Source organism: Chelon labrosus (assembly GCF_963514085.1).
Source record: "Chelon labrosus genome assembly, chromosome: 5".
Classification (NCBI taxonomy): Eukaryota; Metazoa; Chordata; class Actinopteri; order Mugiliformes; family Mugilidae; genus Chelon; species Chelon labrosus.
The window spans coordinates 8,674,561-8,699,247 of NC_140341.1; the positions used below are offsets into that span (position 1 = coordinate 8,674,561).

The window sequence follows — 24,687 nt, forward strand, 5'->3', positions numbered from 1 at the left end:
AAGGGTACACTTTAACAAAAGCCAAACTAAGTTTTCCATTAGATGGTGTTGTGTAATCACAGATAATGCTCTGTGGTCAAAAAAACACCACTGATGGCACATGGATTCAAAATCTGAAGCTTGAATCGATTAACTTTTTAACTTCTGTGTGAACTGGTGATGAATTCAGCAACCTTAGAGCTGTGTTTCCTCTCAACCATAGCCACAAAGTGTTATGTTATTAAGCTACCGGCCTGATTTACTCATCTGGCTCATGGGTATTGTGGTATTTACAGGAGTCCAACGATCCAAAACGGCGGACGCTACAAAAAAAAAGAGATTAAAATAAATAAAACATGTGGCTATAACCAGTGGCGTACCTTTATTTTGAGGCAATCTAGGCATGGTTGTCATTGCAAAATATGCCAGTGTTTTTCATAGGGCCCCATACAGTTACTTAGTTGGGTACGGCCCTGGCTGTAACATATCTGTAGGTTGTTAGCCATTACTTTAACCTTAACCATATATTACAGGAAAAAGATAAGAACCAGCGTCAAATATTTAATTTCAACGAGAAATAAATAAAGTAAGAGAAAAGTAAGAAAAAAAATAGTTAAGTTGCACAGAAAACAAACAAAAATGTAATAAATAAATAAATAAATGAATACCAGGAAGTAAGTATCGTTGGTTGCTGGGCAACCAACACGACTCCAGGAAGTAGTTCCGCTAACTAGCTAGCAGTTAGTTTTTTTTTTTGTTGTTGTTGTTTTTAACATTTTAAAATTTTCTTATTCATTAAAAAAAAATAAAAATAAAAAAAAAATTTAAAAAAATACTAAGTAGCCATTTTAAGAGGAGTTGGTAGGTGGATTTTACCTTTTCATGTGTTGTCAATCTTTTTGCTAGGCTAAGCTAACGGGATGCTAACTAAAACGTTAGCTCCGTGAGCAAATATAAGGTAAATATGAGGTAGACTGGCAATTTCCTCCTCCAATATTAACTTTAAAAACGATTTTTACTTGCTAAAGTGTTGAAATATTCTTTAGTTTGATTCTTGAGTCAGGCTTTTATATTAAGTTTGACCCACAAACATTGTAAGTTGGAGATATTGATTGTTACTTTGAAGGGAGTTAATACTTTATTTACACCTTGCTGATTGTGTTGTTTTATACTAATTAGTTCCCAGTTAGTATATAATTGCATTTCCAGATAATGTGCCTGCCTTGCTATGCTGTGATGTGTGCGCGTGTGTGGGGGGGTGTTTTCTTCCCCTCAGCCCGGTTTGGGATTTGCTGGTCGGTGACATGCCTCCCTCCGCCTGGCTCCTTATAGCCCCGGGTACGGACATCGCCGACGGAGACCGCAAACACGGAGCGGAGCGTTCCCCTTTAAACACGGGTCTCATGACTTGCAGGCTGCTTCACAGTGAGAGACGACCGGACGACTGAAACCAGGAGACTGACAAGCTGATCTGAGGAGCGACTCTGTGGACGAGAAGAAGCCGGGAAGCAGTGAGCGACGACCGGGGACAGACAGGAACACAGCTCCCCTGCAGAGGCTGGATGGTTGATGACAGCCGGAGAAAACAGCTGGAGTTAAACGGATACTACCTCACCTGTCCACAGGTAATTATCTCAATTATTAGACTTTTATATTGACCAGAAGTTCCCAGATCTTTAAGTAATAGTACCAATACAACAGTCCCTGGTTATTATACTACAAGGCTTTAAAAAACAAAGTATGCAAATACAAAATATTAATGGTAAAACTACTAGTTTTGCAGAAAAATATTATTAATCTTGCATTTTAATATCACAACTTGTTCCTAATATAATTGCTTTGTAGTTTTCACTCATGGTTAAACATGTACCCTATTATATATAATATATGTTGTCAATTCTTCCAGGATTTTGTTATTCGGGTCATCTGTTGCACCCTGTGGACGCTTTCCTCTCCCGCAGCACCGAGGACATGTGTCGCCTGCCCGTGGCTTCACTCTTCGTTTGCTTCTGGTTGGTGGAGAGAGGCCACTGCGATGGCAGCCTTCAGGACAGCATGGGGCAGCTGCACAACAGGTTCGCCGTCAGCCTCTACCAGACGCTCACCAGGACGGAGAACGGCTCCAACCTGATCATGTCACCGCTGAGCGTCTCCCTGTCTCTGGCGCTGCTGCAGCTCGGCGCCAGGGGCAGCACGCTGGCTCAGCTGGAAGGAACTCTGGGATATAACGTGAACGGTAGGGTTCATCTCTCTCGTTTAAAACAGTTATTATAGTGGTGAATGGGATCTTACATTCAGGTAGCGTTAACAGCTCCTTACGCTGCGAGAGTGTGGCTCTGGAGAGGGTGTCGGTGGCCCCCAGGGCTGTTGGTACCAGGTGGCGTGGAGTGGCGCTGCTGTTGGCCCTGCAGAGCACAGTGGTGTCTGGAGCCATAATACCTGCCTCCACACTCTAACTCTAATCTCATTAACCACTCCTTCAGCTCGGCCCCAGGGTCAAGAGGTCAGTGTGTTTAATTACAAACAAAATGAGAGCTGAAGAGGCCGTGTTTCTCTCGTGGAAATTGATGAGATTAGACTGTAATTTAGCAGCAGGGGACCTCAACTGGCTGAATCTGATATTAAGTTTAAAGTAAAGAGTCAAAAGTGAAAATGCAGGACACCGTTTCGCTTAATCCAGTGATTAAATAATAAAGAAAATAGCAAAAAAAGTGGAAAATTCTTACATAAAATGAAATGAAACTAACAAGTTAGTTAGTAAAACAGACAGTCAATCTTTAGTAATGCTGCTTAGACTAGACGCCACCTCATGGTAGAAACCCCACGGTGTATTGGCGACTCACGCTTTAAGGAAACCCATTTTTTCTGACGCCGAATTGCTATCTCAAGTTTATCATCAGACCAGTGACGTACATATATAAAGAAACAATATGATAAAGTGCAAAATCTTGTGACAGCAAGTTCAGTTTTCTGGCCTGCATCTCTTTATTTTGTCAGATCAATATAAGAATCACCAGGAATGAAACAGCAAATACAAAAAAGATAGCATCTCTATCTACTGGCAAATAAAACCAAGAAGAGAAAATTCAAGTGTGAAAGCCGACCAAACCGACGAGCGACTTCTGCTATTCTTAATAACTTCTGTGGGCTCTCGCAAGAATGCTGCAGTCATTAGAGAATCAGTGTCTGACCGGGTTTGGATCATTTCATCTGCAAATGCTTAGAGCTTATCAGATGAGGTCTGCGGGGCTCATCAGACTGAGAGCAGTGTGCTAGCAGCAGTTTGTTTGTGCACAATCCTGCAGGGATACACACTGTGAGTTCAGTTAAATTATTTCTAAATCAAGCTTGAGGCTGCTGAGGGTGAAAGCACTGAATCTAGTATCATTTAGTTGTAGATGTTGCAGTACATTTAGGAGCATGGAAAGACTTAGATTTATTTATGTGCCGATGATCAGAGGTGAACGAAATCTTTATTTTACACAGTCTTCCTCCAGCTTGCGGCGCACCAGCAGGTCTGACCCGTCCTCTGTGTCTTCCTGTCCTGCAGACGCCCAGGTACAAGACTTCCTGTTGCACTCGCAGGGTGACATTAGCAACACCAGCCAGGGTATGTGGCTGCAGCAGACCTGCACGTTATTCATCCAGAGCGGCGTCCAGCTCCTGACCGAGTTCACGCAGCACGCAGCGGCCTGGGCCAACACCAGAGTGGTCCGAGCCAACTTCAGCCAGGCCAATCACACTCTCAGCCAGCCAGAGCGGGCAGGACGCAGCCACGGTAATCCAGTCAGTTTAGAAGAGAGTTAGAGCTCCAGCAATCATTACCTTTCATATTGAATTAAATTAGTGATGCCACACAGAATTGTTTTGGGTTTATAGACATTCGTTGTGTGTTTCGTTGAGTGTTTTATGCAAATAAATGAACCTACTACACAAACAGACCAAGTTCAAGACTAGTTTGTGAAGAACAATGAATATTTAGCAGCTAAAGAGATATAAAATGAGCTCTGTTTCTTCTGGATGTGTGTCTAAGCATTAGTTTTCTAACATTTCAGCCATAAAACGTATTCAAGCTTGTTGTGGTGTTCCTCTGCCCCCTAGTGATAAAAAATCTAGTAGTGGAGCTTTAATTTTAATTCTTCCAGTTGTTTTCGTGTGCAACCCCTTACATGAAATAAAAAGTATTTGCAGCACACTGGCCCAGATTTGTTTTATAAGAAGCACATTAGAGGAATGTTGTGATGTGAGGAGGACCTACATTTTTTACAGTTTCCCTGCACTGTGCATACAAATGCTTTTCCTCTATTCCTTGCGTCAGACCATGAGAGTCGGCAGTCTCCTCTAAGAGATGATCGCGTTCGAGTACACGTGCCCCTTTATATTAAACTCTGACTATTACCTGTTACCTTCCAGACGAGTCGTGGCCCCTCCAGGCGGGAAGCAGCAGCGGCGAGCTGTCGGGCTCGGGTGATGCCCAGTCAGAGGCCGTGTGGTGGGGCCACCGGCTTCAGGTGGCCCTGGTGAACACGGTGGCCTTCAAGGGCGTCTGGCAGAAACAGTTTCTGTTCACCAACACCCAGAACGTGCCCTTCACGCTTTGCGATGGGAGCGTCATCAAGGTGTCCATGATGCATCAGGCTTCGGAGGTCAGCTTTGGTAAGAGTCCATCTCGCCGTCTCGTTCAACCATCTGTTCATCTCGAGCTTGAGGCCCGTCTCTGTTGGACTGTTAGCGACTAGCTGGTGAACATAGCAGAAAATTATTATTAACAGCTCAGATTTATGAGGCTATATTATATCAGTGTTGTGTTTACAGCTGGTTTCCATCAGATAACAAAAGTTGACTCTACTAATAACTGACCCTAGTAACAATTTAGAAATCCTAAATTATTTAAATTGTTATCCAAGGATGTTATTCAATATCACATCTGATAATTTCAGGTGTTTGTTCAATAAATTCAATGGTTCACAAGAGAAATAACTGCTTTCAACACTTTTTCTTTGACATTTTGTCGATAAAATTATTAATTTCTTGCTGTAGCGCCTCCTCTGTGTGTGGATGTGGGCGTCTACAATATAAAACAAGATGCTCATTAACTGAAATTTAGTTTAAATTATCGCTACCGTCATATAAAATGTGAAATTAGTTCATTTGTGGAAAGGTTTGTACCACCCCCACTGAATGTGAAAAACAATTTAAGTGGACTTTTGTATTTAAAGTCTTATATTTCCATTCAGAAAGCAATAGGTACAAGTGTCCTCTTCTTGTCAAGTATATTTAATGTGATGGTATTAAATAGATGCTTGTAAAAGAAATAGGCCCAAACTGCAGAAAGTTAAACAAAAAACATATTGACTGGATGAATCAGTGGGAAAAGTGCTAAATTTGTCTCATGAATGTGTTCTTCTCTCCGGCAGGTCAGTTCAGGACAGCGTCAGACCAGCGCTACACTGTGCTGGAGCTGCCGTACCTGGGCCGCTTCCTGAGCCTGCAGGTGGTCCTGCCCAGCGAGAAGAAGACTCCACTGTCCACCCTCGAGTCCCAGCTCACCGCACGCCAGCTGGCGTCCTGGGACACCGGCCTGCGCAGGACCAAGATGGACATTTTCCTACCCAGGTCAAGATCACCCACGTGGATCACAGATTCATTTTAATAGAAAAAAAAATGGAGATGAGGTACGAGCTCTTTTATATTTTGTGTTTACAGATTCAGGATGCAGAACAAGTTCAACCTGAGGTCGGTGCTTCCTGCTATGGGCATCAGTGACGCCTTCAACCCGACAGCAGCTGACTTCACTGGAATATCAGGTCAGTTAATCAACTAGTTAAACAAAACATTCATAACATTTAATTGCAGATGATCAAACAGTTGCGTTAGATCAACTGGCAGCTTACAGATGTTTCCTTCCTGCAGTGGAGGAGGGTCTTTATGTGTCTGATGCCTTCCATGAAGTGAGAATGGAAGTCACAGAGGATGGGACGAAGGCAGCTGCTGCTACAGGTGAGAGATGCTTTGGTGTAGTAATGAAAGACAAACTTAACACTTATGGTGCTAGGCTGTAAAATAAAATACTACTTTTTGTTTTATCGTCACAGCTATGGTGCTACTCAAACGATCCCGTGCTCCTGTTTTCAAGGCGGACCGGCCGTTCTTGTTCCTACTTCGACAGAGCCACACAGGTACCTCAAACTAACTGTGCAGCTTAAATGATCATAAGGAATATTTTATCTTAGCAAGCTTAGTAGGTATGGGTTTCACATGAAAAGCAGTACACGTTGGCGCAATTTGTGTAATCCATTACAGTGAATGCAGTGACCGTTTTTTGGCGAGGCACTGTACGCACTTTAAAAATACTGCTGCCAAAGATGCCCGTGTGCCAAATACGAAACCGTACACATGTGGGCGGATGAGGGAAGACAGAATATAAAGAGACGGGACTAACAAATCACCGGTTTTGGTCTCTTTGTGGGTTACAATAACAAATTTGTAGACTGGGTTCACTCCTGTCTTGAAGGCTCGACTCAAATTTAGGCAGACTTTATGTTTATTATGGTGAACTGTGTGGAATAAGCACAATACCACGTCTGGAAAGTAGAATAACGCATCCAAATGCTGTATCTGTCTAGTCTCTCTGAACACAAGACTTAGGTACACATGTGTAGGAAAATATTTGGAAACCCTTAATTACCATCCGCAAGAAAGACAACATTTGAAAATGTGAGAAACTAAATATTTGCACCGCTTTTAACCATATTTTTGTCCCATTCTCCATTTCAGGATCCATCTTGTTCATGGGGCGAGTACTGAACCCAGCAGACCAAGCCCCCTAAGGCTCTTATATCCATCCATACACACACACACATACACACACACACACTTCTATACTATACCCATTTCAGTACTGGTATTTATTTGTGGACCAAAAGGAGGGTCCACGGACACTTCAGGAAGAGGGACATTATTATTTTTTTGTTTTCTTTTTGTATATATGTAAATAAAATTTTAATACGTTTCTAAAAGGTTGGCGTGTTTCGATCCCTTCTTTGCATTATTATCAAAAACAAAAACAGCCGGAGTCACGTCTTTACATAACACTTTATTTACATGGCCCTTCACAGTGTAAAATAGAAACTTTATTCATGGAAATACTTACAAAAAGGCCATTTTTTCCACTGAACATTCTCTTTAAATAGTACTCTAGGGTTATTTACATCTTTACAGTGTATTCAAAATACTCTTTTGGTAGCGGCCTCTTCACAAACAAAACAAAAAGGAAAAAAAAACAAAACAAGTATGGCAGATTTTGGTCCCTGTCCGAGGAGGGAGGGAACGGAAGAGGACTGCCCTCTGAATCAGAAATCAACTCTTGACCTCTAGACCTCGACTCGGGTTTGTTTGTGTATATTTGAGAACATTGAAAGAGCCTGACGGGAAAAAACAAAAAAATAAAAGATATGACAAAAAAAAAAAAAGGTAGTTTCTTTTTCTCTTAAATTACATTAAATAACAATTCTCAAATGTACACAAGTGCATTCGCGGTTAAGTTACAAGAAGTTGGTTTGAGATTCGTGGCGGAGTAGGGGCGAGAGAGAGAGAGAGAAAGAGAAGGGGGGCGGGTTAAGATATTTGGCAGCAACCAGCACATTAGGAACAAGCTGGCATCCGAGACCTCAGTTCATCAGCGCTCCAGCAGACAACGGTTCATGTTGCATATCAGCTGATCCGGGCTAAAGTAAAAAGGGAAGGGGGGCTCCAATGTTATTGCTGATTATGATGCATTCATGTCAGTTCCTGAGCTTTTTGTTGTCCCTGTATAGTTCCACTTATTTATTTTTTTTAATCAGCGAGTATTCAGGATGAAAAAAAAAAACCTCTGCATTGCAAAAGACTTTTTTTTTTTTTTTACCGTCTTCAGGTGTAATGAAAAGAGAGAATCCGTTTTTTTTTTTTGTTTTCCTCCTCCAGAGGGGGAACAGAAATCGTTTACTTCGTCGCACACTTAACTTACCGCTCAATATTATTAATTATTAGTCGACAGGCGAGGTGACAAATCCGGTATCGGAGCCAAATCACACCCATTCGAAGAGCACGACAGCGGAGTGCTCCAGTTAGCGGAGTGTATAATTTAACAATCAAAGACAACGACAGACCCTCATCCTCCCACAAATCAGAAAAAAAAAAGAAGTACAACAACACGAAGGAGAAAAGAACAAAAGTGTTTCATGAGCGCCTCCAGTGGTGCTCCAGTGGAGCGCCTCCAGTGGTGCAGGAGCGCCTCCACTGGAACTGGAGCGCCTCCACTGGAAGCGCCTCCAGTGGTGTAGGAGCGCCTCCACTGGAGCGCCTCCAGTGGTGCGCCTCCAGTGGAGCGCCTCCAGTGGAGCGCTGCACAGGAACAGGAGCGCCTCCACTGGAACAGGAGCGCCTCCACTGGAACTGAAGCGCCTCCAGTGGTGCAGGAGCGCCTCCAGTGGTGCAGGAGCGCCTCCACTGGAGCTGGAGGGCCTCCAGTGGTGCAGGAGCGCCTCCAGTGGAGCAGGAGCGCCTCCACTGGAGCAGGAGCGCCTCCACTGGAGCTGGAGGGCCTCCAGTGGTGCAGGAGCGCCTCCAGTGGAGCAGGAGCGCCTCCACTGGAGCAGGAGCGCCTCCAGTGGTGCAGGAGCGCCTCCAGTGGTGCAGGAGCGCCTCCACTGGAGCTGGATCGCCTCCACTGAAAACATGACTCAGGCTGCCTGTCTGCTCCTCCACCTGAGAGGTGATCACTCTCATTTTATCAGATGAAAGTCAAGAAAATCTGATCAACGAAGGAGAATAACCGAGGAGAACGTCTGCTTCAGAAAGCGACGGTGAACCGTGGGCCAAACATCTCGTTGCATAGGCAAACACTTCCCCCGCAGGAGCTTCCTCGCTCACTCTTTTTGGATATCTGCAAAATGCACTTCTCTGCAGGGTCAGCGCTGCCTTTAATTATCACCGTGTGTTTATTAAACCGAGAGAGTCTACTGAAAAAGCGATGGTTTGAGAGCTGGATGCTGTCCCGCCTCATCTTTGCAGGGGGGGGCCCTGGTGGAGCAGAGAGGGTGGGGGGGGGCGAAGGGGCGGGGTTGGGCTTTCAGAGGGACGAGGAGGGTTCGTCGGGTTTTCCCGTTATCTGCAAGTTCAGTTTGGGAATGGGTTTCGTCTCAGAGCGTGTCCACGTGGTTCATGTTAAGGGATCTGCTGTGGATCTCCTCCAGGAAGTTTTCGAGCTGCTCGATGAGAACGCGCTTCTTGAACCTTGGCAGAAGGAGGGGAACAATAAAATAAATAACAGGTGGTTAAGATTTGAAGTTTTGCAAAACATTCTGCAGCAGCGAAGTCCATTAGCAGCGAATCTGAGACGTTTTCATAATCGTGTGTTCTCATTCGGGTAACAAAACGCAGATGTTTCAGGCGGCGTTTTCAGCGCGAGGATACGGTATTACACGGATAAGCGCGCCCGTCCAGATGGTCGGTGTTTACATCTCGCGGGTAATAAAAGTCATGTTATGACATCAGAGGAGAGTCGAAACTTCATACCTGGCCGCCTCTTTGATTATGTTTTGGAGGAAGATGAGCCGGGTGTCCAGAGTGCCCTGGATCTGCTTCAGGAGGAGGAAGATCTTCTCGTAGTCTGGAAGAGAGAGCACAATGTGAGCGAGGATCCACTTACGGGACAGATTTATAAGTCCAGAATTCAGTTCTCCATACATAGAGTAAAGCTAGCAACTAATAAGGTAAAAGAAAAATCCAACTTTCTCAGAAAATATCTTACAACCGGGTTGATATTAGTGTATATGCTTGACTTTGTGTGCAACCGACACATAATCGTATAAAAGATCATCATCTCAACGTCTTATTTAGACTTAATGGCAGATTTGGAGCATTTCAAATCCAGATTCAGCCAAAGCAAAAGGAGTTTCTTCTGGAAAACACAGAGGGAGGGTGTGCCTGTTTCATTCTTTTTCCTTTTATGTGACTAAAATAACAGTGGCACCTTATTAGTATTATTAATAGTACGCCACTGAACACAGCAGCTCTGCAAAAAACTGTCAAAGCTTTGAGCTTTTGTTGAAGTGATGAGTCAGCTCCACAGCAATCTGCCTTTTGACACTAGTATAAAAAAAATAAAGAGCATGAATAACCAGCCCTACAATGTAAGCTGCCTTTTGTTTTTTCACTTTTTATTATAAGTCATGTTTTGGGTGCGTACGTCTGCCGGGTTTTCGGATCTCCTTGGTGATGAGCGCCCTCAGCTCGTTGTTGACCTTCGTCGTCTCTGTGTGAATGTGCTTCTTCAGCGCCGTGGGCGACAGGTAGCGCGGCGGCTGGTCCTCCATCAGCACCAACTCCGCTCCCCCCTCCCTGCCCGGCGACAGGTCGCCTTCCCGGGCCTCCCCGTTCTCCTCCTTGTCCCCGTGCAGGAGTGCCTGGGGATCGGGGTCCTTGTGGTTCTCTTGGAGGTCGTCGCCGGGCCCCGAGGGCTGGTCCACCTCCGAGTCCGAGCTAGTGTCCGAGTCGTAGTGGTTCTGGTTCAGGTGGTTGATGATCAGGTCTGGCTCTGACGCTTCGTCGCTCATGTCAATATCTGTAGGGTATGAGAGGTAAGAGGTAATACGAGGAACTGTATGCAGCTGTAAAGAGCTTAACCCTGAGGGACAAATCTCACCTGCTGAGGGTCGAGGGCTGGCAGGCGGGGTTACTGGAGGGGTGTAGGCCCTGCCCAGTCGCAGCAGAGGCGACATACAGCGGCGTCTCTTCGGACCGCCGCCTGGCATGTTGCTGCTCTCTCCTGGCCTCTTCCCTTTGTTCTGAGGACCAGTCACGAACTCATCCGCCTCGTCGATCATCATGCCCTGTGAGGGGGAAAAAAAAAAAAACGCCGTCAGCTCACATGTTCCTCAACCAATATCTCCTCGCTGCGGGGAAAAAAAAGAAAGGATCAGGCGTATACCTTCTTGTCCAGTTTGAAGGGGTTGCCGAATGTGTGCAAACGTTTGGGCTGCTCCGGGTCCGCGTCTCGGAGAGGCTGGGGGGCGGCTTTGAGGAAGTCTTGGTAGTTTCCCATCTGGGCGATTGGCACGCTGTGGAACTGGTCTGAACGGGGACACGAACAAGTCGCTCACATCACTTTTGCACGTCTTTAGAAGTGTAACAGAGCGCCTTTAATGACAAAACAAGAGCAGGAGACCGATTTCCACGGTGACTTACCAGAGTCCTGGCCTCTGAGGGTGCAGACACTGGTGTTGAGGAGGTTTCTCCTCATTCGGCTGAGCTGGTCGAGCAGGTGACTGCGGGGGATGTCGTAGGGATTCCTAAAGCTCTGAGGCTTGAAGCCCTGAGGACGACACAAGACAGAGGGGAGTTTAAATTCAGCCGACGAAGTCAAGAAAGATGATAATAGAAGGAGAAACGAGATATGTAGGTGATGTCTGATTAGAAAACAGTAAAACGCGGCGTTGAGCTTTACCTTGTTGAGCAGTGCCAGTTGGAAACCCTGAAACTCTTTGGGGTTGAGCTCCATGGGCACGATGGGGCCGTCTCCCGTCAGATTCTGCAGCTGCTGGATGAAGTCCCGGCGCTGGGCCAGAGATATGCCTCCGCCCCGCCAGCGCACCTTGATGCCGGCGTCCGGTGGCACCTTCTTACCAATCGAGGCGATCAGCCGGTCGTACTCGATTTTCGTCTGCAAGATGCAACACGTAAATGCTCCACATCCAGCCTTTTTTAAGCACTATACAAAACTTGGATTTGATAGATTAATACGGGATATCCTGCTCTAAGTCCTCGGACATGCAAATAACAAACTGCCTAACAACAAACCTGCTGACTGAGCTTCTTCAGGTAAGAGACCACGCTGTAGCTCAGCCCGTACTCCATGTTGTCGGCCAGCAGGTTCGGCGCTCCCATGATTCTCAGAGCCTTTCTCAGGGACTGCGGAAAGAGCGCGACCACGAAAAATATTAATCGAACGAAACCCGATTAGACGAGCAGAATAACGACGGGCGAGCCCACTCACCCCGATGTAATACGGAGGCATAGTCTTGAGGTAGTTCTCAAAGGACTGTCGCCATTTGATGGTAGGCTTGAACTTGTGCACTTTGATCAAGTCGTCTGCAGGAGGCCATAGAAAAAATGAATAAATAAATAAATAACAGCGCTGAAAAATTAAATTCATCCTTTATGAAGCCAAAAAAATCTATTACACGGCAGGAAAATGTTGCTGATTAGTTGTATTTTCAGGTGCTGAGCAATGGGGAGGAAGCGCAGGAGACAGATAAAGATGACGCCAGTAATGAGCTAAAATTACAAGGAATTATATCACGGCGGCACAAAATACAGTGAAAAGGAAGGAGGGGGGCGCTGACTGCAGCACTTACCCAGAAGTGGCAGGAGCACGGGGTAGTTGTAGGGCATTACAAACAAGTTGACGCAGTTGAGAGCTGTGCTGGCCTTCAGGTAACCGAAGGGTTGCCCCAGGTCGCTGTACTTGGCACTGTTACATACAAACACCTAAACAAGGGAAAGAGAATCAATGCATTTGAACCATTCGGTCTGCAAACTAAAACATGACCTGCAGAAGTTAACAATCACCCCCCGCTGTCCCGTCCTGAGCAGGATCTAGAGCTTGAGTTAATGTCCTTAAATCGCTTTCACTACCTGCAGAGGATTCATGCACCTCATACTAATAAACAAATGAGAAGCCTCTGTTATTTTTAAGCTCTGCAGGACACTCGATATATAAATATATAAAAATACACACAAGTAGGACCACGCCTGCAATAACCAGAGCATTTGCATTGTTTGGATTTAGTCTGCAGCTAAGCAACACACATCCTTCCTCCGGTCATAGACTCATCCTTCCTGAATGCACCACAGAACGCCACAGGAGGTCATTCCTGTCTGATGCTATCAAACTTTACAACTCCTCCCGCTGAGCGTTGGTCACTCTTAACAGTCTCAACTCTTCTATAACTCTTTTATAATTTATTCGTAACCATCTTACCTCTGATAAATTGTGCATACTTGTGCAATATTTGGTTATTATAATATTTCTTCTTATCCTATTTGTATTTGACTCTGTCACCTTGCAACTGTCACTTTATGAGAGCAACGGCAACAGACCAATTTCCCTGAAGAATAAACAAAGTATTCTGATTCTGATTGCGAGGATGCGTGTCACATTATTTAGATCATTCATACGCGTCAAACATGCGGCCCGGGGGCCAAAACCGGCCCGCCAGAGGGTCTAATCTGGCCCGCGGGATGAATTTGCGAATTGCAAAAATGACACTGAAGACATTAAGTGCAATTTTTCCAATAAAAGTAACTGCTATTCCTTGGGTTCACACATAGATTTAGTAAGAGCTGTGGATGTAAAACAACAACTGAGACCTAGAACTAAACAGAAACTGCATTTCCAGTCACTAAATGTAAATTGTCATTGGTCTGGCCCCCTTGACATCAAACTGGGCTGTATGTGGCCCCTGAACTAAAATGAGTTTGACACCCCTGATTTAGATGGATGGAAAATAAAAGAAACAGCTTGACCACTTTTAGATTATTTCCACTGGCTGGGTAAAAAGTTAGCACAACTTTGATTAGCATCCCAATATGGAGCCTATAACATTTAGTATGGAGTGTTATCAGATCAGTTCCTCACTCGTTCATCACAGACTGTAACTTAGATGATTGACTGAATAATCCCACACACTGTCTCACTGTGTTGGAACATGTAGCGGAGCTGCTTTACCTGCCAGCAGGTGTGCGGGGATTTCCTCTCCAAAATGTACTGCGTTAGCGGCGACGGCTCCAGCTCGTACTTGTCGAAGGGCACCTTGTCTATCACCATGGGCTCGGAGTCCAGACAGGAGAAACGTACGTGGGGGTGAGCTGAGCGGGGCGGCTGGGTGAGCGCGGCGGGGACAGAGGTGAAAGGTTAAAGCACAAGCTCTGCAGCGACACCGAAAACGCATCCCTGGTTTATTTTGTGTGACTAAACAATTAGCATTCAACACAATAGTTCTCCTTACAAAAGTTATATGGTGAAAACAATTCAAATGTTCTCCTCTGTGCTACTTGAGCCGATTCCTCCAGTTTCTTACCAACGTGGGGGAGTTCTGGTCGGGCCAGAAGGCCTCGGGGATGGGCCAGTGTCCGATGGGGACGCCGGTTTTAGGGTTGGGTCGTACATAGATGAGCTTGTGACAGCAGTGCCAAGGCTGCGGGCCGGACTTCAACGCCTCAACTGGAGCGTCTGTGCAAGAACATACAGAGAAGAGTGACTTCAGACATTAAAAAGCTTATGAGATATGAAACACAACAGAAAGGTTCTGATAAACTGCGGTGATGTTAAAGTGTTTTTAAAACGCTGACATCCACCAGCTGTTTGAGAGCAACAGTAAAGAAAAGCTCAGAGAGGATGAAAACAAACAGTGAGTGGGAAGAGCTTCTTCTCTAATCAAACAGATGCAGCACAGACAGTGACAAAGAGGGTATTTTAAGAACCGTTTTAATTAATTAATATTACAACAAAGCAAGCGTTTCTTACCCTCTAGTGGAGGAGGGTCAGGCCCCGTCTTCTCGAAGTTTATCACCACCCCGCTCTGGATTTTCTGCACCAAAGACTCCAGACACTGATTCAACATTCGCTGAGAGAACACGCTGTACGAACGTCCTGCAACACACATTCACACTCGTGTCAGTTTAAAACGCAGAGTTAATGAATTACACTGATATGAATCTATTTCGAATGAGCAACCTTAAAGGTGCATTAACGTATTTTTGGCCACTTGGGGGCAGCAGAAACAAGCGGAAAGGACACTTTCACTTTCTTTCTTTTTCTTTTTTTTTTTACCTTCTGCCTGGCAAACATGTTAGCAAAAAGGCTGCCAAGTTAGATATCCATTAGACCTGGAAAGACATAATCTTTGAGTTTCTATTTGCGTCCGCACTATTGATCTAATATTATCTTCTCTTTCCACCTCCGTTTAGGTCTCCACCAAAACCTGGTTTTAAAGTATGGGGCTTTAAAAATGTTCCACATCAGCCAGCCTCTAATTTTGTCCGCCTGCCGTTTGGTGCTGGGCAGGGAGTAGACGGTGAGGTTTAACTGAGCTTATTTCCTGATAAAAGCTGGTTGTCACTGCTGCAAGAGAGGTGTTTTAAAAGGCTGGATTACTCCATGAAACTGCAGAGATGTAGAATATTCTTGTTTTTTTAGCACGTCCAAAGTTAAATCTCAAAGATTAACACCCCCAAACTACTTAAAATCACTTTTTGAAAGCCAAATTATATTTTTTTCCTGACAATTTTTAGTGAAATTAAAAGATATGAGTGTAAACTTGCTGTAAAACGTTCATATTGAAGAAACTGAGTTATTACAGTGAACAAATTAGAGGAGTTTTTGCATAAATTCAATGTGGAATAAAATAATTCAAGGTAAGGATAAAGACTTTTGATATATATCTCTCCATTTACAGGACTGGTATCCGAATCAAACGGACCCGCGACAAATCAAATAAGAGCTTTATGAATGAGATCATGAATCATGAATGAGAATACACGGCGCAGCGCGGCGTCCGACAGTAGTAGTCGTGCGGTCTCGAGTGCTCTCTACTTAACATTTTGCTCCTCTCCTTGGTGCTTTATCAGCCCTTTGCACTAAAAGATAGGAGGTGCATTTGCATGAAACACGGCTCCTAAACGTCTGTAACTGCTTCAAGCTCATTTGTCAGCGTCAACCGCGCCAATAAAAGGCCTTTAATACCAACGCGGTGTCTTGCGTTTAATTCTAGCCCAATTTATGCCTCCAACTTGACCCCCGGTGACCCCGCAACGCACCCATTCACTCCCTCATTTCAAAAGGCCGCTGCTTTGTGTCGGGCCTGCCATCAGCAGTAATGGACAGGCAGCATGTACTCTAGACCGCCGCTGACAATGGAGCTGTGTCATGTTCTGCATTCAGCGCCACCGACGGCTCTCTGTACGCGCGTCCACGCGTTAATCTTAACCTGCCGTCAGCATCGTTCTGGTGCGTTCCTCTTGCCGGCTGCTTCCACAGCCAGTGACGGGAGGAGATTAAAGGCAACTTCTCTGAGTTCCTTTGACACTAGCAGGCAGGCGGCTGAAGTTTCGGCTAATTCTACAGCTGCAAGGAGGATTACAGATCAAAATAAAAAAATCTCGACATCTCAGCGAGCCTTTAAACGAGGCAAATCTTGAATCAGACGGGGGAATCTTAACCTTAATCAACAATTACTACTTAAGCGCACTTGATCAAAGCGCTTTAACCCCTTCACAAACGCTCGAGCAGAGTTAAAATGAGAGCGCACCGTATTGCTTCACGCCCCGACGGCAAACCTGTAAACCTGAGCCCGAGCGCACGGCTTTACCTCATTTAAAAACTTGTTACTCTCTCCTTTCTTTCTTTCTTTGTACTGACGGAGATAATTCATCAGCTGCGCCGTGGAATGCATTTAACAAATAGCCATTTTGATCTTCTGTTATAAAATACTTTGAGCTTGTCCCGGCACGTTCCACCCGCTACCTCTGCAGGAGAATTTAGGCTTGTGGGAATCTCAAGAGGAGGAATAAGTTGTTTTTTTTCTCCTCCAAAAATAAGGTTATAATGATAAACTGCTATTAGCACGATGCACAGACGATCAAATAACTGGAAGTGTTTAATTTTTTAAGCTTTTATATTTAAGAAACCGTCTCCAGTGCTTTGATAAGAAGGAAAATGTAAGGAAATGTAAAATTTATTAAAGGTTTTCTCCTGTGGGACATATTTTCATGGGCTTTAATCAAGACTGATGTAGTTATAGTATCATTCAACGTGTGTGCAGCATGCCAGACCCATATTGTCTGGAGATGTGTAGCAGAAGCTGAGGGGGAGGCAGTCGTCAAGGAGCAAAAAAATAAAAATAAAACACGCTGTAGCCTACAACGTCCAGAATGCAGTTCAGCAGCAACAGCAGCATCTTTCCTCCTCAACTCCACCCTTTACTTTAGTTTAAAGCCGATCTCAAAAATAACTTGATAGTTCCTCAAAGAGTTCTCGACAAAGATTTAACAAACCTCCTCCAGATCTGCAGCAGGCGGATCTCACGATCTCAAAATGGGCTTGCAAACAGCCGAACAACCGGCTGGTGCGCGAGTCAACCTACCTCCAGTGACCTCGCACATGGGAGTGATGGGAGAATCGTCAGGCGGGACGCCGCCGAGGGGTTCGGGCTCCACCGAAGCGTTGCCGGGGATACGCAGCACCAGCGCAAACAGCCGTTGGTCCCAGCGGAAGGGCTCCTTGGTCAGCTCGCTACCCGGCAGCGGCGTGGTCAGCGGCAGGTGGAGCTGGAGAGGGGGACAGAAAGTTTTTACTAAATATCAAGGCAGAATGGGAAACTATGAAAATCAATAAACCAGATATTTTCAGGGAATATTGATTATATACCTTAACGCATATATATAAAATAATTAAAATACTGGTAGAAATATAGAAATATAAAAATATTTCATCTCTCATCCACTGTCTGGGTTGAATCAAACCTTCATAATAGCAGACCGGACTTTCCAGACATTTCTTTAAGAGCCCAGACATTTAAATAACCTAATAATAATAATAATGATGTCAAAAGAGTTGCAGCTGAAGTCAAACTTCCCTTATCAACTCGACTGACTTAATGTAAACGGACCTAAGACTGAGAAAGCCGTAAATTACAACGGTGGCTGCAGAGTTACAGACTTTAATTACGTGCGTTTGCCTTGAAATGAGGACACCGCTTTTAATAAGAGTCACCTCACAGGGAGGAGAAGCAGAAATATTCAACGTGAGTGGCAGAAGCAAGGGAGAATTAGAGGGAAAAAGAAATCAATAATTTAAAGGAGAATGACCGAGTCACTGGGAGGACAGCTAGACTTTGAATGGCAGATTGTTTAAAGCCTTTCAAAAGCTCAAATAACATCCTTGGTACAATTAATTTCTGATATTTCTGTTGTATGTCAGCATTCGACCCTGGCAAGTCTGGGAAATTGCGATTTTCTAACATTTTAAGGGATTTATTGATTGATTAAAACCAAGACCAGGGAGAAATAAATAATAATAATATGATAAGAATAAATGTTTGGATCAATTCAATTAAAATGTCAATGTAAAATGTAACGTGTGAGCTTGGGGAAAGCTGGGAGGCGCTTTCTTTGTGATTTTCGGACAATTTGTGGCTTAGAAAGAAATTAACCAGCCCAAGCTTTATCCTCCTCAGCGACGGCTAGTGACAGGAGAGGGTTTTTGTGAAGCGACAGATGCTTGTGTTAAAAGTTGAACACTGTGTGATCAGACTGGCTGATCCTCTGCAGAAGACGCTGGCTCTGACCTCGTCTTGGACTCCGCCGCTGCTGGTCAACTTGTTGCCGTCGGTGATTGCGACTATGATGGCGGGCTCGAGAAAAAAAGGGTTCCTTCCCTGGAAAGAAAGAAGACATTTGTTTAAATTACAAAGGTAATTTAGATTTATAGAACTTATGCATATGGGGCTGACTGTGCATCGTTATATAGATAACTTAGGTGTTTGAAACAAAGAACCGTATCTCCTGAGAATAACAGACACAGTGAGATACTTTAGTCACTGCATCTATTCCTCTTTGTGTTTGTGTACATCCACAGCGTTAAGTTCACTAGCTCTTCTCTGCTAGACCCCACTGTGTTTCAAGGCATCAAATGAAACTGGAGCAGCGCCGCATTTATCACAATGCCTCGGCCTTGCGGGGGAATCTCCACAGAGGCCGCAGAACAACTCAACGGCGCGAAAACCTCAACGCGGCCAAATGACGAGTCATATAAAAACGCCGTCCTGTTCCCGTTCATTAACGGAGCCGCTCAGCTTGGACCGTGGGCTTTCTGCTGAACGATGGGGTCTGCCCAAAGCAAACAGGGAGCAGGATACCTCCAAGACTTGCTGTACTGTAGGTATCCATGACAACCTGGCAAATATTATTTATTTAATCCTCCTCCGTGCCCAAAAAAAAAAAACCCTTGACGATAACTTATTTCTTAGCTAATGAGCCGGTGATCAGGCTGAACTTGGCCTGAAAAGTAATGAGTTCATCCGTCAGCTCACCTAGCATTTTACTGTTGCTATGCAATGGCTGTGAGGAGGCTATAAAATAAAACATAAAAAAATCCAGCAGCTATTAAAATTGCATTTTGAACATCTCAAGGGTGCAGATTGATGAGAACAGCAGCCTGGGAATGTGGTCCTCAACTTTCTAGATTTGGGGAGAATTTTTTCCCACAATCTTTTGCGCAAACTGCTAAACTTATTAATGAGGATTATATGCAACACGTTAATTAATCCTGGTCCAGAATCGTGCGTTGACCCATCTGTGCAGCCGGCTGCTGCCAAGTCAATCTGCAGCATGATCTCTGGTCTGCTACCGCGTTACCACGATGATGGAGATCCATCAGCTCGCCGTTTATCACCCACGCCGATGCGCCAACTCCCAGCCTAACGGAACACGCCGTTTCCTCCCGCTCATCCTTTCACTGCGCTCCTTTTTCTTCTGCTTTCTCCCCTTGCTCTCTTAATGAAACTGTGATCAGTGTCAGGATTACCGGCTGGCAGTCTCTCTCTCTCCCTCTCTCTCTCCAGCTCCATACTACCCTTCATCTCCCAGGGGAGAGTCATCTCAGATGCCTGGCAACCTGGAGGGCTCTTTGTTACTGTAGACAGAAACACTCCAGGGCGGTATTAACTCCCCCACAGCCTTGCTCCCCTTTGTCTTCTCCCTCTTTAGCCCTCTACCTCTATGAAAGCCTCACACCTTGAGCACTTTAGGGGAAAAAAACAATAAATCAAAGTCAACTTTTTCTTATGAATTAAGCTGAAAAAATAGGAAAAATACGGCGTTGATGATACGAGCCGGTTTATATGAAAGAGAAAACAGAAGCTACCACATCACTTTGGCAAAGCTTTGATGAGCAGCTGGCGAGGCAAACTGAAAAACAGCAAAAAAGTGTGCAGTCGTCAGAGCGCTGATAAAAACCTGTCAGCTCTGAGTGTCTCAAAGAAAAGAGATTCATCTAAGACAGCTCCTCTCTGCTCGTAAACTTGAAATCACTGACAAGTTATTTTTGTCGTTCATCACTTAAACCTGCACATCGTGTCCTTTTCAGTCAAACTATAAGCGGGCACTGTTCTCAAACGGTTAATCGCGTCCTCTTCTCGTGAACAAATTGCTTTAGTGCGGGGGCGTGCGGGTGTTCTACTTTCCAGCTAACTGGTTAGGCTTTGGTTGAAGGAAAACCGAAAGTAACTCGAAGACGACAGAGAACAAGCTCGCAAAGAGATAAGGATGCGACAACTGATTAGCTGACAGGCTAAAAGAAAGTTTTTTGCAAAGATTTGCAATTAATTAACTCAAACGAGTAAAAATGACAAACATTTAACACGGCTATGTCTCAAATGTGGGGATTGGGATGTTTTTGAGGTGCGTTTACCATTATTTATTTTAAAATAAGAACCAAAGGATCCGTTTAATAGAGAAAATTTGTCTTAATTACAGACATTTAACTATAACACGCCATTTCTAAAGGACATAAGCTACTAGCAAGTGCAACAGGATTCAGGCATCTGTTCAGAAAAAGGATCTTAAGTGGTGATGAGAGGGAACCGGTCATTAAATTATAATTATTACTAAATCAAACCCACCGTCAGAGGTCACTGACAACCGCTGCAGGACACGGTAACCTTGACCCCTCCCCGGCTCAAGGCGTTTGCGCTCACAGGCACGTGCGTCCATATTGATTCATCGCTGGCATTTGACATTCAAACTCCCCGAGTGTACCTGACATGCATTATGCATGCTGTATGTATGCATTACCCCGGGACGGAGGGCACCTTCCATTCATTACTCCGGAAATGCCAGTTAAACATTCATTATAGCTCCCATCTTCCTCACTTACCTCCGCGCCGGGAAAGAGAGACGTCCAGATTCTTTACCAAACAAAGACGTGCAGTCAAAGTGGGCACAGGCTAGACATCGATAATAGCTACTCTATCGCCACTGGCAGAAAACTGCACCTTAGTTTCAACACTTCTGACCCCAGAAGACAAGAAAATCTGATCGGGTTGAGGCGTTGCATCTCCTGCAAGCTGCTTTCTTTGTTGTCATTTCTTTCTCTCTTTGCAACGAGACTAAATCAAAGCACGGCCAGTCGGGTTATTTTGTGTAACTCTGTACGCCAAGTAGCACGATGAAAGAAGACTTTGACATCTGTTGCAGATAAGATCATTAAGCTGCCACTCTAAAACTGTAAACACAATCTCACTATTTCTATTTATTACGCCCCCCCCCCAAATCATCACTTTACTTTTAGCAGCTACAGCTGGCATTCAGTTGTTTACGTCATTAGTCGGCGGCGCTTGTTGGGACCGTGACAGCAACGCGGGCATTAGTTCGAAACTTGATATTTGTTTGGAATAAATTTCCTGGGGCCGTCCAGCTGTAGGAGAGACTTGCTTCAAATTCACAAATTAAAACTACTTAATAACTGTGAAATGCAACTTAAATGATGCTCGCAAATCCGCTCGCAAAGTTTATCCTCGTATTGAGAGGCGAGAAAAATAAACTATTATAAAAAGCTTGGAAATATATATGCACGTCGATGTTAAACTATCTCAAACACATTTTAAAAGTCTTTAAACTGGCTATAAATTACACTAAGCGCTATTTTTTAAAACCTGTTTCAGGTTAAAACTAATTTAATATAAATAATATGATCATTAATATCAAATTTAGGTTTTTTGTTTATACTATTTAGCTGTATACATCATCGAGGACGTCCCAAAATATTAGAAATGCAAACAGAAATTTAAAAACGCTGATTTAAAAACATCCCTGCAAAACTTAAAAATAAGAAAAAAACCTTTTAAAAAAAAAAAAAATCAGGATTTAGCTCAGACCCCTCGTGCTGGGACTGCAATAGCATCAGCTGGCTGCTAAAACAGGCGCATAGACCGTTGACCCCCACTGAAGCGTTCAGACATTAACATTTTAAATAAACCGTGCGTTTTGATGTTTAAAAGCTAATTCGCAAATCCAATTTGAAATATTATTAAGTAAGAAATTTTAAAGTTCTTGTTATGTTCGTGTTATATGACTGAAGATGTGTGGGCTCACAGTATGCAGGTGGTTGATGCTTGTAAGACTGGGGATAGGGGATAGGGGATTGGGGGGGGGGGTTGAGGGTGTACGTGAGGAGGAGGGGAGGGGGGCATACAGTAAACTTATATTGCACTCTCTGAAGCTGATTTCCTCTCTGCCTACTCAGTGCTACATACCTGTCCATAGTTGTCTATCCCAGTCACTAATCTATTGAGATTGAGTAAATCAAAAGCGGTCCTCAGGGACTGGCCAATAGTTGTGAGTCCCGTTGCTTGGAGGTTCCTCAACTCTGTCATGAATGTGGCATGGCTCTCTTTCCATCCGGCCTTTCAAAACAAAACAAAAATATTTTTGATTAATAACAATTTTTTAAAAAAGAAATCAACATATTTTCTCTTATTATTATCATTATTATTATTATTAATATTATGAGTCTTAAGATGTAATAAATATATAAATAGATCACTTCCTATTTGTCACAACAGAGATATAACTTGACAGCCTTGCTCAGCATGGTGATCATAAATTATAAAGTCACAATGTGTGTCGTAACTATAGTGGTAATTTGGTCTAAACAAGTAAAGTAGGCTAGTCTGTCACCCCCCCTCCCCTCCTCTCCTCTCCCCTCCCCTCCTCTCCTCTCCCCCCCTAGATATCACCTCGCTGTATAAATAACACCCAGAGTTCCTTGCTGCTCACACTGAAACAAAATGTCGGCCATGTTTTAAAAGGGGTATGAAAGCTCCTCCTGAAGATTTTTTTTCTCTACACAATTGATGTAGCGATCACAACGTGGTGGAGCGATGGGAAGGACAGTCAATCTGCGCAATGTAAAGCCGGACATGACCCGAAAACAAACTCTACCTTTATCCCGAACGGAACATCTTCAAAATTTACCAACATATACCGGTCCCCTCGGCTCGCCGGATCTCTCCCTCTGAGCTGTGGAAAAGTAGAGAATTATTTACGGTTATCGAGAGATCAGGTTTTGACAGGCGAGCTTTTTTTTTTTTTTTTTTTTTTTTTTGCAACAGCACAACGACGATCTGAACTGCAATCACCCCTGCTCGGGATCTCCCAATATGAATGTGTCCCGTGGTTACAGTACCTTCATAAAAGTCTCAACAGCGCCTTTTGCTATGTCCAGATAGGTAGTACCCAGATGGGTGCGCTGGTTCATTGAAGCGGACGTGTCTATCAGAAAAAGTAAAACGGGCATTGTGATGGTAATGACACGTTCTGCATGGACTTGGTGTCAGTACAACCGGCCAAAACGCAAAAAAAATCTTTTGTTCTCCTGCCGCCTGTATCACCTCTCAGCTAGCTAGCTAGCTGGCTAACTGTCTGTCTCACACATTCTTTCAAAAAAGTGTAAGAATAGTGAGTGAAGAAGCCCTTTCCGGGCGAACTAAACTAAAAACCTCAAACCCTAGGGGCAGGTTATGGATTCACGAGGGATTTTGATAATTTTTACAATATTTTGTAAATATTCCTAAGTTTCATAGTAACAAAGTTCCCCCTCACAGTGAGTCCCTGCTTCTCCCTACACTGAATGCGCTGTGTCTTGTCCACTGGTTTTAACCTAAGCTCCGCCGCTGACCCCGCCCCCCGAGCGGTCTCTCAGCGTCACGTGCGCGCACCCTCGCCTCCCATTGGCTGTCCGGAGCCGCTCATTACCATATCCAAATAAGGCCAAAGCCGAGCGACTCGTGCGCATGCTTGCTTTGCCCGACAGGCAGGAATGCAAGGAAAATATTCTGTACATACATTGTGTGTCAAAGAATACAACATATTCATCGATGCACTGTTTTTTTTTGTTTGTTTTTTTGTGTGTGTGTGTCTCTCAGCATTTCCGCAGCTCTTTGAGGTTATAATAATCAGGAATGAATCTGTGTCTGCCCTGAGAGCTGATTACATAATCAACATTTACTTCATCCTATGCACGGGCGTGGGCTACTGTGAAAGACAAGCCTTGAAGACTATAGAGAGGAGGAAGCTGAAGACAAGAGATAGACAATATCAAATAAAAAGCTGTGAAATATTAACTCAGGAACGCGCACAGAGGGGGGGCATATCAACTACTCCCTGGCACTACTAGTCCTTGGTTTTCATGTAATGACCAAATAAAGACAGCCTTTTAAGCGAAACGATCTGAAGGAAAACAGGTTTAGCTGAATAGACGCTGCAAGAGATTGAGATGCGCGCACACGCACTCTCACACACCCTGCAGCTCTAAGATGGCTATACTTTGTCTTTTCTTTCTCGCAGCCTTATCCGTGCAATAAGCTAAAATTAGACTTTAAAACTATTATTCTAAAAAAAAAAAAAAAAAAAGAAAGAGTGGTACGTGTTCCAGGAGTGGGCATACTTCTATTGTTGCTTCCTATCAGTTTTGACGTAGCGCAAACATGGTCTGAAGATATGTGGGATAATGTCTACAGACATTTGCTGCAGAGAGATTCATTTTGATCGATCTCTGACATGCTACACATCATCCTGAAAGATTAGAGTCCACTTCCAAATGCTACA

At 44.2% G+C, this 24,687-nt stretch overlaps 2 protein-coding genes across 2 annotated transcripts; one reads left to right on the forward strand and one right to left on the reverse strand.

The window, feature by feature from the left end:
- Positions 1 to 1,174: 1,174 nt before the first annotated feature.
- Positions 1,175 to 6,978, forward strand: serpine3 (serpin peptidase inhibitor, clade E (nexin, plasminogen activator inhibitor type 1), member 3). Its single transcript, XM_084544400.1, has 9 exons — positions 1,175 to 1,604; positions 1,886 to 2,215; positions 3,530 to 3,757; positions 4,393 to 4,635; positions 5,397 to 5,595; positions 5,686 to 5,786; positions 5,893 to 5,979; positions 6,075 to 6,158; positions 6,757 to 6,978. The coding sequence occupies exons 2-9, from the start codon at positions 1,951 to 1,953 to the stop codon at positions 6,807 to 6,809; spliced, it is 1,260 nt and encodes a 419-aa protein (XP_084400526.1). The 5' UTR covers positions 1,175 to 1,604; positions 1,886 to 1,950; the 3' UTR covers positions 6,810 to 6,978.
- A 2,142-nt stretch (positions 6,979 to 9,120) lies between these two features.
- ints6 (integrator complex subunit 6) lies at positions 9,121 to 23,832 on the reverse strand. The gene is made up of 18 exons (XM_084544399.1): positions 23,267 to 23,832; positions 23,023 to 23,100; positions 22,335 to 22,484; positions 18,369 to 18,458; positions 17,166 to 17,349; positions 14,549 to 14,674; positions 14,103 to 14,254; positions 13,751 to 13,903; positions 12,378 to 12,510; positions 12,017 to 12,111; positions 11,821 to 11,931; positions 11,468 to 11,683; positions 11,209 to 11,335; positions 10,952 to 11,094; positions 10,667 to 10,853; positions 10,211 to 10,585; positions 9,538 to 9,631; positions 9,121 to 9,255 (listed from the first exon to the last, which is right to left on the reverse strand). The coding sequence occupies exons 1-18, from the start codon at positions 23,375 to 23,377 to the stop codon at positions 9,162 to 9,164; spliced, it is 2,619 nt and encodes an 872-aa protein (XP_084400525.1). The 5' UTR covers positions 23,378 to 23,832; the 3' UTR covers positions 9,121 to 9,161.
- Positions 23,833 to 24,687: the final 855 nt, after the last annotated feature.